At 45.7% G+C, this 18875-nt stretch overlaps 2 protein-coding genes across 5 annotated transcripts in view; one reads left to right on the forward strand and one right to left on the reverse strand.

Moving 5' to 3' along the window:
* The first annotated feature begins 617 nt into the window (after positions 1 to 617).
* Positions 618 to 13824, forward strand: TMEM218 (transmembrane protein 218). Of its 4 annotated transcripts, XM_084781862.1 has the most exons (5): positions 618 to 762; positions 8206 to 8316; positions 8932 to 9030; positions 9138 to 9240; positions 12495 to 12764. In XM_084781862.1, the coding sequence occupies exons 2-5, from the start codon at positions 8207 to 8209 to the stop codon at positions 12627 to 12629; spliced, it is 447 nt and encodes a 148-aa protein (XP_084637988.1). In that variant the 5' UTR covers positions 618 to 762; position 8206; the 3' UTR covers positions 12630 to 12764. The 4 variants fall into 4 exon arrangements, with proteins under 4 accessions (XP_084637988.1, XP_084637985.1, XP_084637987.1 ...); XM_084781859.1 differs by lacking the exon at positions 8932 to 9030 and having other exon boundaries at positions 12545 to 13824; XM_084781861.1 differs by lacking the exon at positions 8932 to 9030 and having other exon boundaries at positions 619 to 762.
* SLC37A2 (solute carrier family 37 member 2) overlaps positions 3017 to 18875 on the reverse strand; it is a 41853-nt gene continuing 25994 nt past the window's right edge. The window contains exons 20-22 of the transcript XR_014779277.1: positions 10369 to 10474; positions 9403 to 9464; positions 3017 to 3969 (exon numbers count right to left, since the gene is read on the reverse strand). The gene's annotated coding sequence lies outside the window, so the exon portion shown is untranslated. The remainder of the gene's footprint in view (positions 3970 to 9402; positions 9465 to 10368; positions 10475 to 18875) is intronic.

The following is an 18875-nucleotide window of genomic DNA, read 5'->3' on the forward strand; positions in this document are numbered from 1 at the left end:
ACAACATCTTGACAAATTCTGGGTAGCAGTTAGGCAAGTGTGGACGAGCTGCACGTCAATATTTAAAAAGGTTTATTTGACCTCTGGCCTTTCCCCCAGTTTGTCTCTTGGTTTCCCTGACCTTTGCTTCTGTATATGTCAAAAGCTGAGGTAAGAATAATGGCCAATAACATAAGGCTGAGTAAGGATAAGAGAACGCTATCTAATTTCAACTAGTAATCCGGACTCAATTCAGGAGGGATGTTAGGGACCCTGAGGGGCTAAGCCAATTTGCCTTGCCCCAACAACATTAGTCCCACCCTCGTCCCGCTCCCGCTCCCCCTCCCCGCGTATTAGGGACAGGCGCTGGTGTCTAAACCAGAGAACAGCTCTCCGCTACACCGCCAAGCCCAGCAATCTCATCAGTGACTGCTAGAAACTACCACAAGGTCTTTCCGTTGTTGTCCGAGGATTTAGTGGTTAAGGAGATGTGATTGACAAGCATTGCCATCCAACCGAAACTGGGGACTGGTACACGATCGACCAATGGAAGGGCGTAAGAGAGACTGACGTGCTCACCACCCACCACGCTTTGCGTTGCCTGGCGCCACAGCAAATGTCAGCTAATGAGGAGGATGCTAACTGCTGAAAGACCGACTTTGATTGGTCTATCATAAATGTTCTAAATGAAACCCCACTTGTGATTCGTCCAAAGTAGACCAAAGCCCCGGTGAGGGGTACTGAGTGCGAGGTGTGAGTCCCGGAAAGGAACCTGAGAGCCAGGTGAGGCCGAGAGGCTGGGAAAGGAGGGTGGGAGGTGCGCAGACCATCGCAGGCTACCCTACCTGCAGGCAGGCCTGGGATTACAGCTCAGATCCCAGTGTTCCAGAACGGATGTGGTGCATCCTGCAGACTGAATCGCTGCCTACCCAGGGAAAAGAGCAGAAAAGCGAGGCACCCTCTTTCTGTTGTCAGGGTTCACCTCGGTGGTGTTTAGGGGGCATGAAAGTTTATTTTCCCCCAGATTTGCGTGTGATTGACCAACAAAGATGGAGGTATTAGCATAATGTATTAAAACCTAAATGGAACTGAAGTTTTTAAAGTGGGAGCACTCAGACCTTCGGTTTTTTGTTTTTTGTTTTAGATGGGTCTTGTAATCAATCCCCATGCACTAGCCTTTTCAATGCTAGGATGACAGGTTTGGGATAAGTAATAAAGAAAGTTAAAAAGAGCGCGGTGTGGTAGAGCTGATCTTTAGTCCCAGCGCTCTGGAGGCAGAGGCAGGTGAATCTCAGAGTTTGAGGCCAGCCTACTCTACAGAGCTACAGCCAAGGCTACACAGAGAAACCTCAGCCTGGTAGTGAGCAGGGTTTTTTTTCATCCAGTGAGCCCTGGGTGCAGAACTTTCTGTTTTCCCTGGGAACTGGGCGAAAGGGCATGTTGAACCAACCTTAGACGGAGGGAAGAAAGCAGGACACATATATTCAAAAGGGCCTGGGGATTTACAAAGAGCCCTTCATCCCTCACAGCGAGAAAAACAAACACCAAGCCGGGCGTGGTGGTGCACGCCTGTAATCCCAGCACTTGGGAGACAGAGGCAGGTAGATTTCTGTGAGTTCGAGGCCAGCGTGGTCTACAAAGCAAGTCCAGGACAAACGAAGCTGCACAGAGAAACCCTGTCTCGAAAAACCAAACCAAACAAACAAAAACCAATCAACCGACAAACAAAACACACCTGGTCTTGCTCTTGTCAGATGCTACATAAGGTGTTTACTTTTATACAGATTGTTTTTCCTACTCTAGGTTACTTGTTTCGAATTAATTTTAATCGTAAAATTGTGTTGGTTAAGCCATCAACTCTCAAAGAATATTTGAATGGTATTCTGACTCTTAAGTAAACGAACATTTTTCGTTGTTGTTGTTTTAATCAAATCTCACGACAAATAGCTATTCCAGAGGCTCCGGTGTGTAGTTCAGATGGCTTAGCATGCAGGAGGCCCTGAGCTCTGTCCCCAGCACATCATAAACAGGGAGTGGTCCACATACCGGAAGGATCAGAGGGTCACTGGGACAGGAGAGATGGCTCAGCTGCTAACATCACTTTCTGCTCTTCCAGAGAAGGGAGTCCACTTCCCAGGATTAAAACCACCTGTACCTCCAGTCTGAAGGATCTAACGCCCTCTTCTGGCGTTCATAAGCACCGGCCGAAACCACACACACATGCTATAAAATGTTGACCATCATTTTAGAAGTGCTTGTGGCCGTTTATCCCATCACTTATACCACACATGTAACTCAGTGTCACCTGAGCCTGTCGGCATCTTCTGTGGGACAGATCAATGTTTCCGATGTTACCAGCTTCAGCTGGCATTCATCCCAATTTCTAGGTGATAAGAGTTTGTTCATGTCTCCCAACTGGTCACCCATCTCCACTCTGTGCTCCCAAATCATGTGATTCTAAGCAAGAGCTCTGCCACTAGGTAATTCTCTAACCCTCCCCTTTTTAATTTTTCTTTTCTTTTCTTTGGTAACTTTATTTTCAAATAGTCTTACCAAGTTGCCTAGGTGGATCTTGAACTTAAAATTCTTCTGCCTCAGCCACTCAGGGAGCTGGGATTATAGGCCTGAAACAACCAAATTGAGCTATCAGTTACCTTTTAAAAATCAAGAAGTCCTGTAAGTCTCAGGGCTGGGAGAGGGCTCTGTGGTAAGATCACTGGCAGAAGCCTAGTGCCTTTAATCCCAGCACTCGGGAGTCAGAGGCAGGTGGTCGCTGTGAGTTCAAGGCCAGCCTAGTCTACAAAGTGAGTTCAGGACAGCCAAGGCTACACAGAAACGATGTCTAAAACAAACAAAACAACAAACAAACAAACACTGGCAGAGGATGGGGGTTCAATTCTCAGCACCCACTTAGCAGCTCATAATTGTTTGTAACTCCTGTCTCAGGAGATCTAACACCCTCACGTAGACATCTATGCAGGCAAAAGACAAATGCACATAAAATAAAAGTAAGTATTGAAAAAAACTAAAAATTAAGTCTCACAAAGGTTTAAAAACTAGAGGCTATTGAAATCTCTGGTTTGGGTACTATAATAAATAGTGATGTCCATCAGCCAGATTAATAAATACTAGCATCCCAGCATCATGTTCATGGTTTTTATTTTAAAGAAATGGATATCTTAAATAGTTAACATTCCTTTGGGGTTGAGACACTTGCATGTGTGGAAACCGGAGGATAAGCTCAGGTGTCATTGTCAAAACTCTTATTTACCGCATTTGAGGCAGGTCTCTTATTGACCTTGAGCTGTTAGGCTAGAGTGGCTGGCCAGCATGCTCCAGGGAGGCTCCTGTCTCTACCTTGGCAGCACTGCAATCTCAAGCATTTTCCATACGGGTTCTGACCTAACTCAACTCCTTCTACCTCAGGACAAGCTCTTTACTACTGAACCATCTCCCCAACCCAGTAGCCATGCCATGATGCTGTTGCTCTATATGTATGTAATTTAATTGAAGATATTATAGTTCAAAATATAAATTATGTACTTTGGGTTTCAGTTTACAGCTTTTACTTACTTTTTTTTACCCTCGAGCTTTGATTTTTTTTTTTTTAATTAAAAAAGCTCCATTTTAATTTTGCTTTCTGACTCTGTGCTTTCTACACATTCACAACAGTTTTCTGCTCCTCGGTAAGGAAAGCCACTTGATTCCGTCGTGGACACACTTAGCACGCGTGGAATCACCGTAGACCCTGCTGGCTTGTCTTAGACAATGTCATAAGGACTTCAGGTCTTAGAGCAGGAACCCCTTGAAGTCAGCCTGGGTGCACACCACGTGTGGATGTAGGTGCTCCCCCAGCCTTCTTGGTATAAAGGTGAACAGTCCTGTTGCCAGTGGCTGGAGACAGCCTCGTTTTGTAGAGGCTGTATTGTGGGAGAGCCTACTTCGGTATGTCAGACACTCGACTACGCCAGGTATCTCTAAGCACTGTCCCTGGAAGAGGAAAATGGAAAGGCAGCTTGTTATGTACTTCTGTATTTGTATGTGTGTCTGTGCTTGTTTTAGATGGGGCCTCGCTGGCCGGGAACTAGAGAGCCTTCTACCTCAATCCCCCCAGGTGCTGGGAGTACAGACACGGGCCACTGTTCCTGGCTCAGAGCTTGCTTTTGTCACTCAGTACTGTTTTTGATGTGTATCTGTGTCAGCGTACATAGAACAAGTCCATTCGTTTGAAGCGTTCATTGTGAAAATATAACAAGTCCACTTGATAGGTATATGGCTTTCCCCTCCTGTTTTGCTATTGAAACTACAATGAATGTCCTTGTGTGTGTTTCCTTGTATGAGAGTTTCTAGAACTTTTTTTCTGAACTTTCAAGGGAACTGCATGCCCCAAAGGACATCTGATGATCTGTGAGGCCATATTTAGTTATTATTGTGCTTAGAATGTACCAGAGAGCTAAGAATGTTGGGTGTTGGTAATGTTGGGCTACCACCCTGCGTCTTGTGTGACTTCCCATGGCTCTCTAGGATACTCATTTAATAATTAGCTGGGCCTACAACCCAACTCCATTTGTGTGTGTGTGTGTTAACATAATGAAAAATTTTGGCACAGTTTAGTAAAGTGTAATTTCCAGGAATGTAAATCAAGGGAAAAATTATACTGATCTGTGGCTTGGAACTTTAACGAGGCTTGTTCCTCAGTCTAGAAAAATATAACCGAAGGCAGCACAGCTCGTGGTATTTGAGCTGCCAGCACCACACACCTGCATAGTCTGCACGTGGGGCTTTCGCACTCATGGTGCTTCTAAGTTTAGGTGCGAGCATCTGAGTACTGTACTTCATTATGTATTCTAGGGTAGTCAGCCTGAACATTCATATATTTAAACAGATGCTATTTCACTATGAATTACTTCCACTAAAAATCGACTTCTGTACAGGCTGCAGAGTAGAGGTCGAGTTTTACTGTTTCCTGGTTAGATAATCATTTGTGTTCCCACCACTGTGAAACCCTCTACACACTGGGCCATGAAGCCAGCTCCTTCCCAGGGCATATGAGGTTCTCACAAATGTACAGATCTGTGTCTGGGCTTTCAGTTTCGTGCTATTGGTCCATGTGTCTTTGTCCCACTGTCACACTGTTTTAATTACCTTGGTTTTATAATGTGTCGGCGGCAGTTGGTGACAAGAAAGGCACATTGCCATTCTTAGTTCTCAGAGTGGTGTTGGCTATTCTTGGCTCTTTACTCTCCTGTATGAATTTGGGATTCATTTTCCCGTCCCTTAAAAAAAAATACTTTTGGATTTTTGGTTAGAATTACACTGAATTTTTTACGTTAAGAAAAATTGAGATCTTTTAATTAGACCATCCCATCTGAAAGCCTGAGTTACTTCTCTATACAGCCTGCTTTATTCCATTTTCCAGGTACTTTTAAAAGGCCTTTGCATAAAGCTGCATAATTTTAGCCACAAAAATCTTACAAATATTGTTGCATTTAATCATATTTATACAAGTGTACATATGCACACATATTTTTACTATGCAGGCTTGAACTCTGTTCATATGTTTAGAAAACAGTGAAGCCATTGTCCACTCCCCTATCACCTGGCTCTGAGAGCTAGCTCAGGGCTAGTCTGTCTTACACTAGCCCCTTTACCTCATCTCCCGCAACCCCATGAAATGCCCAGGTACCATGTTCTGTTGTCTGTCACGTGTTTGTATGTGTCTATGTAGAATTGCATGTTGTAAAGAATCACTACCTTTTAAAAAGTGTATTTCACTTTTCTTTCTTTTTTGTTTTTGTTGTTGTTATTTTCTGAGATAGGGTTTCTCTGTGTAGCTCTAGCTGCCCTGGAACTCGCTCTGCAAACTAGGTTACCCTCAAACTCATAGAAATCTGCCTGCCTCTGCCTAAACACAGCTTCCCTTTGAGGGTCTAGTGTTAGGCACTGTCCTTGGTTCTAGCTCTGTGCCGTGGTCTGAGGCCTCACTGGAAGATCCCTCGTAGGTCTCCACCTCCAGTCAGAGCCACTGTGGACTGTGAGCCCTGTTCCTGCTTAAACCACCCCCCACAACGCGCCTTTGAGGGTATATTAAATTCAAAGCACTTCAGAATGCTACTTTTACACCTTATGGTTTTAAATTTTCCACTCTGTTAATCACTTCCACTGTTCTGTGAGCCACTTCCCTTGTTAACCCTGTGCAGTGTATTAACCAGCAGGTTCCTGTCATCTTTTTACACCTTGCTGTGGCCTTATCTCCCACTTCACTTTGCAGACTGGCCAGCGCGGCTTCATGTCTCCACCAGCAAATATTGGTTGCTCATAATCTTTATCCTGAGAACTGAGGAGAGCAGGGTGGGCAAGAAAGTTTCTGTCCTCAGGGGTTTAGTATCTGAATAAGAGAGACAGAAGATGAACCTGTAACAAATGGATAGAGGTGTTAACTGTGGAGGCTGCGGCTGTAGATCAGTAGTAGAGCATTTGCCTGGCATTCGAGAGCCTGGGTCGTTAAAGATGGTGGTAAAGGCTGCTCTGAAAGAAATAGAGAGACTAACTCTTTTGGAGAGTTACCATAGATGGGAAGTCAGAGAAGGGCTCTCTAAGGATAATCTTCCTCTGATGAGGCCATGCTATCAACCATGAGCAGAGGCCAGTCCAGCCACACAAGTAGCCAAATAGCAGGTGCCTGCCTCATTTGGGGGCGGGGGGCGCCTGAGGGTTGAACCCTACCTGTGGAAACAGCAAGTACACAGACCTAGAGGCAGGGAAGGACTTGCCTTGCTGCTGCAGTTGCTGACATGATGTCATGGGGTTCTACTGAGAGCAGAGTGCCCTGCAGAGAGGACACAGGCGAGTGGGAGCTCCCTCTACTCTCCGATGCTGCCTCCCTGAGTCCTTCCCACGTGTGCTAGTGCTGGCATCTCCCGTAACCTTCTCCCTGTGTCAGCTCTGGCATGCTTTGCTTTTGTTGCAAACCAGAATATAGAACAGATAGCTGGAGACCTTAAGCTTTTGCTGGAATATGTATCTTCATTACCTTTGTCACCCTAACTAGGAGCACAATGCTTTCCATGGCGGGCACTGCCCAATGTTGGTTGAATAAACTTTTTTTTCCTTTTCTTTTTTTTTCCAGTCCATGCTTAGAATCTTTTCCAATAAGCTGACAATGGAATACCTCAGGCTCTTCTCATTGTATTTAAATCATCATGTAGAGACGCCTAGAAACCTAAGGAAGAATCTGTTTTCTTAAGATTTGTCTCTGATACTGAAAGGGAAACTCAGGGACATGCTTGAGAATCGTGTTACCTCATTTGTGGAGTAAATACTGCTCCCCCCAAAACATGTCCTAACTTTCAGCATCTGCAAATGTGATTTATTTGGCTAAAGGATCTTTGCACGTGTAATTAGATCTTAAATCTGGTGATAATGGGTAGACAGAAGGCAGAAGGGAAATGTCATGTGGAGGTGACAGTTACAGGAGGCACCAGCCAGGGAATGCCTGGAGCCACCAGAAACAGGAGGACACAAGGAAGCATCCCCTTCTAGATCCTATAGGGGGCGCATAGCCCTGCATACACATCTGTTTTAGATCCATGATCGCAAGAAATGAGAGACGGTCGAATTACTGTTGTGAGCCATAAATAGGAAACGAACACTAACTTGCCCCTTGTATAGCTCAGATGTAATACCTTTCTGCTTGCCATGACTAAACACTTAGCATATCATAAGTGCCCAAAAGGGGGATGTCTATCCTGTTAGGAACTGGGCGTTTCTTCCTTCTGTGAGTAAGAACTTGACAACAGAGTGGAAATTTCTGCCCGCTGAGTCCAAGTTCATACCTCAGGTTTAACTGACGCTTCGGCTGTCTGCTTTGGCCTTGCAGCCTTCTGAGAGAGTTCTTGGTTAGGATTTGTGGAGGGAGAAAGCTCAGATTTCTAAGTCAAAGTAGAGCTGAAGAGATCAAATTTGAAATGACAACATGGAGAGCAGGAAGCAGCCTTCCTTCAACCTCCCACGTCCCCCACAAAGAAAGCTCTGGGTTCTATATTCCCGGTTTTCATTAAGGGACTCTGGGGCTGGACATTCTGAAAATTAAAGATCCGTCATGAGTGAGCCTCCTGACCTACTAGTTATCAAGATTCCCCATACTGAGCACAGGCTTTCTGTGTTGTCTGAACAGTAAGAGAGGGAGGGGGTCCAGCCAGGCTAATGCTGCTCTCTGTCCCCTAGGATGGCTGGCATGGTGCTGGGAGTAGGTGCCGGCGTGTTCCTCCTCGCTCTGATCTGGGTGTCGGTGCTACTGCTGTGTGTGCTGTTATCCAGAGCCTCTGGGGTAGCTAGGTAAGGCATTCTTTTCAGCCGGGAGTCCTAGGTAAAAGCAATTAGAGGCAAAAATCGCTGATGCTCATTAAACATTTAGAATTCAGAAGATCATTTTTGTAATTACTGGCAGACTGAATGAGTTGCATTTTACCCTCTTATCATAAGCACTAACTGTGTTATTTATGCTCTGAGGCAGAGGTGGGAGGAGATGGAAGTGTGTTTTTCAGTTTTCACTGTGGAAGACATGGGTCGGGGCTAGAGACCAGAGATGATAAGAAAATTTGCTTTGGCTACTGTTGAGGTCCTAAGGAGTTGTAGGTGGAAGTTTTGTATAATTGTTCAAATTTATGGCACACGCTTGGTCTAATCCCTAAGGCTCTAGCCTGGGCCCACCAACACTCAAGTTAACATTGAATTGGCCTGGCCCTCTATATCAGGCCATAACCTAATCCTGTAGGCACTTGAGATACATAGTTTGGCAGGGTTAAGTCTAATAAACAGAGAGCCACAGTATTCACTGAAGTGTTCTGGTCTGACAAGAATAAAAGCATGTAGGGATGGAAGGGATGTGTGTGTGGAGTCATATGTGTGAGTGCACACTTTGTGCAGAAAACTATGAATTCCCATTCTTAGGAATTGGAAATTATCAGGAATAAATAGGAATGCACCCAGCTGGTACCTGTCTGGGAAGCAAGACTTTGGAGTGGAGGACTTTGTGGATCTTAAGGGACTGTGACCCTGGGGGAGGAGCCAAGACTGGCCCATGTGGATGGAATTGGACTGTCAGCACTGCTTCTGATGCTCGGGTCTCTTCTCCCCTCCCCCCCATGCCCCCCTAGGTTCTCCATCGTCTTTGTCGTCCTTGGTGCTCTGATCATCACTATAGTTCTGTTGCTTTTCCCTCGAGCCAGTGAATTCCCAGACCCAGAGGTCGAAGTGAAGGTAAAGCTATTGGGTTTCATTTTGCCCCTAATCTCTTCCATCCTGCCCTGCAACCTGTTCAAACAATGATGGGGCGCCAAGGGAGTTGCAAGGCCCCTGTCCCTTTCCCCTGGATCAAGGCCGTAGGCATCCCATCTGCTGCACCACCAGGCAGTGACTTACCTGGTGTTCTGTCACGTGCCACTTGCATCAAGTTGAATGACAGTATGGGAAGCCACTCCTTACTGTAGAGACAGAAAGAGAGAAGAGTCAGAAACTGGAACTGGCATAGGCCTTGAGTCTGGTGTCCCCGTTCCTGGTAGCATTGATTTCGGAATCTCAGATCCTGGTCAAAATCGATGGGAGTGCTCTGGGCACTGAGTGACATCATTTTCCATCCTCTGAGACTGACATTTGCCACTTGTGGTGTCCATCAAGAAAAGTGGGTGAGAGGGGCCTTTCCATAGGAGACAGAAGGCAAAGTTACAGGTGATTCTGTCATCTTTATTCCTTCGACCACATCTGCCAGCCTCTACTTCTGTCAACAGATTTTTATTGTCTCTCTCATTGTCCTGTTTCTGCAGACCTCACCTGGTTCATGCCTGACTTCACTGGGGCCCTGGGTCTACCGTGTGTGGCTGGTCTTAGACCCATAGGCTTCTGCTATTACATCTTTTTGTGGTGTCCTGTTCCCTCCTAACAGCTATTTTAATTTTGAAGTAGGAAGCAATGATAATAGCTAACATTCTTAGAGGATTACTGTATTTCAAGACATGTACTAAATGCCTTGTTTATAGTGTCTCGTTGAAACCAAAAGGCAAACCCTAGTGGTATGAAGTTGGTGCTATTGTTTTCTAGGTACGAGGTTCAGGTGATGTGCCCACGCTCACACAGTCCCAAAAGCAGCAGAGCAAGGGTTTAAGCTGAGCTCTATCCACAAAATCTTCAAACTTGCCAGACAGTGGAGGCGCACGCCTTTAATTCGACACCTGGGGAGGCAGTGGCAGGTGGATGTCTGAGTTTGAGGCCAGCCTGGTCTAAAAAGTGAGTTCCAGGACACCCAGGACAGACAGAGAAACCCTATCTTAAAAAACAAAACAGCAAACAAAATAATTCACATTTGTTGGAACCCAATAGTATCAATAGTACCTATAGTATCAGAGGCCGTTCTCCAGATCCGCAGATTATCCATTTGATACAGTCCAGAAAACTACATAATGTTTGAAGTCAAATGAACACACTCTCTCAGCTCTACCTAGGATAGTGAAAGGGAGAAAATTAGTTCTGGAAACTCTAAGGAAAATTCTGCTCACCACACAAATTCCAGGAGTTACTCCCCTGGGTGTCAGGCTCTCTCTGAGTCTAGTCTAACCCAGTGTCTTTGTGTTTAGGAGAGAAGAGTGATACATGTTGCCATATTTGTAATTACTGCAACTATGACTACTGGAAAAGGCACAAAGCAAGCACTGCTTCTAAATCAATCCCTCTCTTCTGTCACAGGCGTTTTGGACTCAGGAGAGAAGCAGGATTGGGCAAAATATGTTTGTCAGCATGGCCAGCAGAATCAGAGTTCTCCTTCTCAGGTTCTGAGAGCTGGCCCCTGCAGCGTCCTGGCTCAATACCGTATCAATAATACATGGCCTGGGCCTTCTGCACCCAAGGCCTGCTAATTGGCTAATTAAAAAGTGAAACAGTCGAGCGAGCAAACATGTAGCCCGCGAGAGACTTGTTCAGTACCACAGCCAAGGTCAAAGTTATGTTAAAGCTATTTTATCAACCTGACCTTGGTTGTAGGTTGACTGTTGGGACAGTCTCAGGAGCAGCTGGGGTGGCTGCAGCCTTCTTCTTGATGTCTTTGGATCTCATACCTCTGCTTAGATGGTTCAGGTGCTTTGTGCATCAACACTGTATCAGCTTCCTGTTGCTGCTGTAACAAATTCTTGCCAACATAATGGTTCCTACGATAAATTTATTATCTACAGTCGTGTGGGTTAGCAGTCTCCCTGAGTTATAATCAAGGGCGAGCAGGGCAGGGCTATGCATCTTTCCAGAGGTTCCTGACCTGGTCCAGCTGCAGCGGCTGCTCCTAGTGCCTGGCCCATGGCTTCCGTCTATGGCCATCTTCAGAGCCAGCAGCGTGTCACCCCTCTGACTGCATCTGTCTCACATCTCATTTCCTGAGCCTGTTTTCTGCTGCTTTTGTTTCTTGAGACAGAGTTTCACTGTGAAGCTTCTGCTGGTCCAGAACTCACTGGAGGTCTGCCTACCTCTGCCTCCATAGTGTCTTTTGTTTTGAAAGAGTCTGTTAAACATTGGGCCTGCTCAGATTGGATAATCCAAGCTAAGCTTCCTACTTTAAGGTCACAGCCTTAACCCCACTTTGTCATGCAGTCTGTGTGTTTGCAGGTTCTGGGATGAGGATCTCTGGGTCATTATTTAGGCTGTGACAGTTACCATCAGGATTGGGGGATCTCTCCAGGAAATGAGCTCTCACAGCTTCTGTGAAGTTAGGCACTCATTCGGTTTATGTAAGATGCTTTCCCCGCCCATTTAAGCACCACTGCTTAGCTTTGGGGAGAATAGAGCTGTGCTCTTTAGAAGTGGACAGCAGACAACCGGGCGTGGTGGCACACCCCTTTAATCCCAACACTTGGGAGGCAGAGGCAGGCCTATCACTGTGAGTTAGAGGCCAGCCTGATCTGCACAGTGAGTTCAGGACAGCCAAGGCTAAACAGAGAAACCCTGTCTTGAAAAACCAAAAAAAAAAAAAAAAATTGGACAGCAGACATCTGGTTAGAGCCAATACCAGATGCAGGTTCCAGTAGAAGTAGGCCTTCCCATGTGACTGGTTACCAGGCAACCAACTGTATGATGAGGCAGGTTACACACCCTTTTAGTGTTTTAATGTCTTAGGTAAGTAGCCACTTTCCCTCGCTCCCTTGCAATTAGGGTTCAGAACCCTTGTGATGAAAGCTTCAGAGTCGCCACCCTTTCTCCTAAATTGAGCCATTTGTTTCCCGTACTTTATTGTTATTAGTTGTTCTTGTTCTTCTTTTTTTCTCCCCCGCCCCCTTTTTCCCTGAAAACCTCGTATCTCATAGTCAGGGAACTGCAGGTTTTCCTACCCATATGCAGAAGGAACCCGGGGTAGGATGCTACCTAAAGTTACAAAGAAACTGTGGGCACAGCCATCAGATCTCAGGTTAACACTGGCAGGGTGCAGGGGTGGGGTGGGGGTGGGGTGCGGAGCGTCCATTCTGCTGTTCTCTCTCCAGATTGTGGATGCCTTTTTCATTGGCCGCTATGTCCTGCTGGCTTTCCTCAGCGCTGTCTTTCTTGGAGGCCTCTTCCTGCTTCTCACTCATCACCTGCTGGAGCCGATCTATGCCAAGCCACTGCGGTCCTGCTGAGCACGTTACCGGAAACATGGGACATGCTGTCGTCGTGGAGGAGCACAAAGGCACTTTCTGGAGCCTTGACAAACCTTCATGGCTTCAGACCAGAGGAGAGTAACCGTCTGTCACTAAGACAAACGTCTTGAGCCCTGCCTTTCAAAAACCTAGCAGCAACACAAAGTCCATGGATGTAAAATGTCACCGTCTGAAGATGGATCCTTGGGATTTCTGTCTGTAGGGAACAGCGAGCTGCCTGGGGATAAATGTTCAGTCAAGCTGTCAGTGGCAGAATTGCAGAGAAGGAGTTTTAGGTTCTGTTGTCCGAAAGGAGAGCCTGTCCTTTTTGATAACGTACACACTGTAAGTTCTTAGTTGAGTATTTGGAACCGTTTGGAAGAGGAAGGCATTCAAACACAAAAGGTCGCTTTAATGGGATAGTGTGGAAGGTCAGGCGGCAGTTATTGACCATCCCGTATGTGTAAAGGCCGTGAGTGGCACCTGCCCGAGTTATACTACAGCAATAAGCAACTATCAAAGGGCTCTCTTTTCAAACTCCTGGCTACAGCTTCTGCACAGTTACACTTTAAGCTTGCTTAGAGATTAGAAGAGAGGTGTGGAAATGTCTTCCTGTCGTGTGTCTTGGGTCTTTTTCTCTCAGGATTTGGTGGCCTCTGAGTACCTCATTTAGTATTATATAGGAGTCCACTTTGGGCTCTGGCCCTTTCTGCTCCTTTTTTCTTTGGCAGGACTGGAGATTGAACCCAGGGCCTCACACATGATAGGCAAATGCTCTACCATCCTACCCGTCTATTTACTTTTTATCTTGAAAAACAATTGTACCATTACCCTGGCTGGCCTTGAACTTTCACTGTAGCCCAGACAGGCTTTGAGCTTGCCATCCTGCCTCAGTTTCCTTAGTAGTTGGGACTTTGGGCCTGACCCATCAGGCCTGCCTCTTGTTTGTTGGTCAGTTGGTTAGTTGGTTGGTTCAAAGGGCTCACTAAGGATCCTGAGCTGGCTTGAGCTCTGGATCCTTCTGCCCCAGCTGCCTTGAGTACTATGATTACAGATGTGCCCCAACAAGCATGCCTCTGTTTTCCTCTTGGAAGTTCTTTCTCCAAAATTACTAAGGAATGTATATTCTCAGCATTATAGTATAACTTTACATTGGTCTAATTTCCCAGATCAATAAAATTTGTCACTAAATGTGGTGGAGGGTCCAGTCTGGTTCTGCTTTGGAAGTGCCACCCTGCCCCACCTAAAGCAGTGTGAAGAGGGACCTTCTAGTCTGAGGCCCAGGAGGACAAGCTGGGAAGGTGGGCTGGTGCTGGCTAGCTGCCTGGGGTGTGCTGACTCCTTTGAGACTTCAGTCTTATAACAACTTATTATTATTGCTCTTACTTTTAAATAGAAAAATCCTGAGGTTTAAGGTGATGAACTCTCTTAGGCCTCACATAGCAACCTGTCAGGAAAGTTAAATGTGGCAGAAGCCAGTCTCTTGCACAACAGAAAAAAGAAAAGAAAAGAAAAAAAAAAAAAACCTCTACATGAGTGGTTCTCACCCTTCAGGATGCTGCAGCCCTTTCATCCAGCTCCTCATGCTGTGGTGACCCCCAGCCATAAAATTATTCTCATTACTACTCCATAACTAACTTGGTTAGCTATGAATTGTAATACGTATCATATACAGGATATCTGATATGTGACCCCTGTAAAAGGGTCCTTTGACCCCAAAGGGATTGAAACCCACAGGTTGAGAGCCATTGCTCTAAGACTTGTGACTTGAGAGACATTAGGGCTGCTTCCTTTTCCATCTCTCCCTGGTACTCTTTTCAGAGTATAGAAAAACTCAGTCCTTCCACTTCAGGGGAGCTCAGCCCCGATGACACGAGGCCAGAGCCAGTGGCTTTGGGAGTCACGGCTGGTGAGGACCAGATGCAGTTGTCCTTCTACTTGAACTGGTTCGTTTATCTTATTAACTTTGCAGAAACTTTCCAGATGAAGTTTTATTCAGAACCTTTAAATGAAATTGATTCTTAGTCGGCTAGGGCCCATGGGGAAGATAAAGAGAAACATTGTTCTGAGAACGGAGGGAAGAGGGGAGCATGTGGAAACTGTGAGGGAGGAGGGCAGTCTGGAGCTCAGTCTCTTCAGGGCACAGAAGCTTCTGGGTACCTGCGAACCTTCCTTCCAGGGTGCCTTAGCCAGCTGGAGCGGAGCACCCACGCTGACAAGCACAGACTGCCATGGGCCTCCTCCCAGGAAGCTTGCTGGCTAGGCAGCTCTGGAAGGGCTTATATAGCTTCCTGACCATGAATCTGTCATTTCCATTCCTCAGCAAAGGTGTCCAACAAGAGGTCAAAGATACCAGACATGTTTGGGGCCTCTGATCCCTGATCTAGGTCATAAATGATTTATCTTAGCGCTTCTGAGGAATGGTAGTTGCAATGACGGCCCATTGAGTGTAAGCATCTGGTCAAGAGAATGGAATCTCTGGTCTAGGGCCACCACCTGGCCAAGAGACCACCACTAGGACCACAGGACAGCTGGCATACTCACCCTTGTAGTGAGGTGCTACACTTAGGTGGTGTATTCACCTTCCTGAACACTAACTCAGAAAGAGGTAACTTTTTCTCTTTTCCCTCTCTTTCTTTCCGATGTTGGTCAGAACCTAAGAATGCTTTTTTTCTGGTAGTTTGGGCTTCCTTACTCTTTCTCTAAAGCCACTACCCTCCCCGCCGTGTGGTACCAGCTGCCAGCCCTGGACAAATGCTAGTTCCACAAAGGTTTCTTTCTTCTGTATTGTCTTCCTCCAGGCAGCTGCTGAGATCAACAGCTTGTCTGGCCTGGAGTTTTTTCTTTTAAATTCTAATAAAATTGTCCTTGAGCATATAAATAAAAACCTACAAAACCAGGCCTAAACAGATGGCTCAGCAGTTAATAATGGTTAAGATGCTGCTCTTCCAGGGGTCCTGAGTTCAAGTCCCAGCAACCACATAGTGGGTCACAACCATCTGTAATGGGATCTGATTCTTTCTTCTGGTCTGCATGAAGTCAGAGCATATATCTAAGATAAATCTTTTTCAAAACTCCAAACCAAAACAACAACAATAAAAGGTGTCTATAAAGTCAGTAGATTGTAGCTGTGAGAGTTCAATCATCTACATAGAGAGGAATTTGGTACAGGTGAAAAAACTAGATTCCTTCCCAGATACTGCCATACAATTGTTTTTTTTTTTTTAATTGATGTCACAGCTTAGCCGTGTGTGGTGATGCGCACCACTAGTCCAAACACTTGGGGAGGCAGAGGCAGGCAGATCTCTGTGAGTTCAGGCCAGCCTGGTCTACAAAGCAAGTTCAAGACACACAAGACTACACAGAGAAACCTTGTCTCAGGGGCTGGAGAGACAGCTCAGCGGTTAAGAGGACTGACTGTTCTTCCAGAGGACCTAGTTTCAATTCTCAGCACCCACATGGCAGCTCATAACTGTCTGTAAGTATAGTTCCAGGGGATCTGACAACCTCACACAGACACATGCAGGAAAAACACCAATGGACATAAACTAAAAATTAAAATCCCCTGTGTCGAGGGGAAAAAAAAATAGCTGGCTTTGTACAGTACACACCACACACACCATGTAAAGTATTTCAGCTCTGTTTGCCTTCTTCAGTTAATCTGTAATAAATCTATGAAATGATTACTTTCTTCTTACATACTCAAGGTAATCATGTCCAACCTTAAAAATACAGTAACAACAACAAAAATCCAGAGGTGGAAGGCTAAATGAAGACCTGATAAATTTCAGAGATGTCAACACGGGGCACCCCTAAAGTGATGCCTGATGCATCACTCCTTATGTGCAGGGCCTGCCTGCAGACAGGGCTTGCTTAGGGCTGTCCCTCAAATTCCAACCCTTGTCACCTGAGTGTCCACTAGCCAGTCTGTCAACAGGACAGGGTGCAATGTTTGTTCCGCGTCCAGAAAGACTGTTTGCAAAGTGACAAGGAGAGGAAATCAATGTGAGAGAGCAAGTCCTTCCAGAGCCTTCCAGGATGGTACCTGAGGAGTTAGCTCAGCAGTACCCTCCCAGCTCCATTACGATAGGATGTTTGCCCAATCAGTTACGCGATACTGTGTAGTATTTCAGAAATGTCTCAAATCAGGAAAGCATACTGAGGAATGTTTTGAAAAGCAACTTAAATTTCTCACTACTAAAAGAGAAAAACCAGCTCCTTTTCTGATCCAGGGCTTTGGATAATTGATGTAAAATGCACTGGAGGGACTGTATCAGTGCACTGGAACGCAGCCTTGCCTCCATGCACAGAACACATCCTGCACTTCAGCACTGATGAGTGAGGCAGTGGAGGACCAGGATGCAGGGAGCCCAGGCAGTTTACGTGTTTTTATTCTAATAAAGTAATTCATTTCCTGTTCTGTTCTTCAAGACCTAAACTTTCCTATCAACTCCACTCCATTGCAGGTGAAGGTAAGTATTCCTATTTGATTCCCAGGGCATAAAGAAATGTGCTGTTATCTCACAGGTGAGAAACAGGCAGAGGAGAAGACGGGTTTGAGAGTCCATAGTGCTGACTCTCAGCCTTGAAGCACCCGCACTAACTCCCCATGCATCCCCTGCACCTCATACCTCAGTTTTAAAGATCAGCTTTTGTGTGCCGGGCGTGGTGGCGCACGCCTTTAGTCCCAGCACTCGGGAGGCAGAGGCAGGAGGATCCCTGTGAGTTTGAGGCCAGCCTGGTCTACAAAGGGAGTACAAGACAGCCAAGGCTAACACAGAGAGACCTTGTCTCGAAAAACAAAAACAGAACAACAACAACAACTTGTGTTTTCAAATAACTGATTTTACATTGGTTAGCTGTTTTCACTTATCACTTCCCTCACTCATAACTAGTGGTGAAAGTTCTTTTGAACTCCTGACACTGATAAGATCAAATGACAAGTATGTCAGTCCAGCCTTAGGCTTAACCAGGTGTGGAAATCAGATACAGAAAATAATCTGGAAATGTGTTGATTATCCTAAGCGGAATGTGACAATTTAGGACAGGGAAGGACTTTTTATAGTTGATAGAACTGACCCTTTGACCCCAGCTTGGAAATAAGTACATGTCATTCACACAGACATGACAAGTTTTATTACCTGCAGCGAAGACACCAGGTAAATTTCAGAGTGCACTGTAAGGGCTTATGCCATCATGTGTGACATCTAGAAAATAGGTCTTGTTAGTGACTCCACATCACAAACAGGTACAGACTGGGGTAGTCACTCCACAGGGGTAGGTAGAGTCCAGATTGGACGTGAGGCCACTTGGCTCAGTGTTCAACCTCCTAACACCTTTATACTATATTACGGGTCTGAGAGGTACAAACAGAGTAGAAGGGACAGGATTCAGACAATACAATACAATTGTCTCTCAGACAATTGAGAGAAACACCTAGAAGCAACAGTTGGTCTTGGTGAGGAAATCCAAAGTCTGGGATTGGCCAGGGGTGTGGGACAAAGTAGTTAAAGTGTACTTAAAGATGATGTCATTGATGAGCTGATTGGGGCAGATCTATGTTCTCTGGTCTGCTTAGGGATACTAAACCATGAAGTGGCCAGTAGAGGGAGCAGAGTTTTCTAAAAGGATGGAAAAGATGCAGCTGTAGTAGATGCTATGTGGCCATCCCTGTATATGTGTTAATCAAACACACACACACACACACACACACACACACACACACACACACACACGGTGGGTATGTATACATGTGAAGGCCAGGAGTTAACCTCAGGTGCCATCCACCTTGGTTTTTGTTGGAGGTAAGTTGTTGGAGGTAAGTTCTCATCAGCCTGGGGCTCGCTAAGTAAGCTATGCTGGTTGACCAGCAAGCCCCAGGGATCTGCCTGTCTCTAGCTCTCAAGTTCTGGTTTATAACTTGCCACCGTGCTTGGCTTTTTTTGAGAGGGTTCTGGGAGTCAAACTTGGGTCCTCATACCTGCACAGCAAGCACTTAACCCACAGAGCCAGCTTCACAGCACTAGGGATTTCTTTTGCTTTCCTATGCTTCTGTCTGTAAAGTGATTGTGTCCTGTTTTACACCAAGGATGCTTATTAGTGTTCTACTGCTGCTGGAACACATTACAAACTTCAAGTGGCTCAGAACAATGCACATGCATTATCTTACGGTCTCCCAGGACTAAGGACTTTCTAGGGGAGAATCTATTTGCTTTTTTCAGCTTCTAGAAGTCACCCACATTCTAG

Source organism: Acomys minous (assembly GCF_964271855.1).
Source record: "Acomys minous genome assembly, chromosome: 5".
Taxonomy (NCBI): domain Eukaryota; kingdom Metazoa; phylum Chordata; class Mammalia; order Rodentia; family Muridae; genus Acomys; species Acomys minous.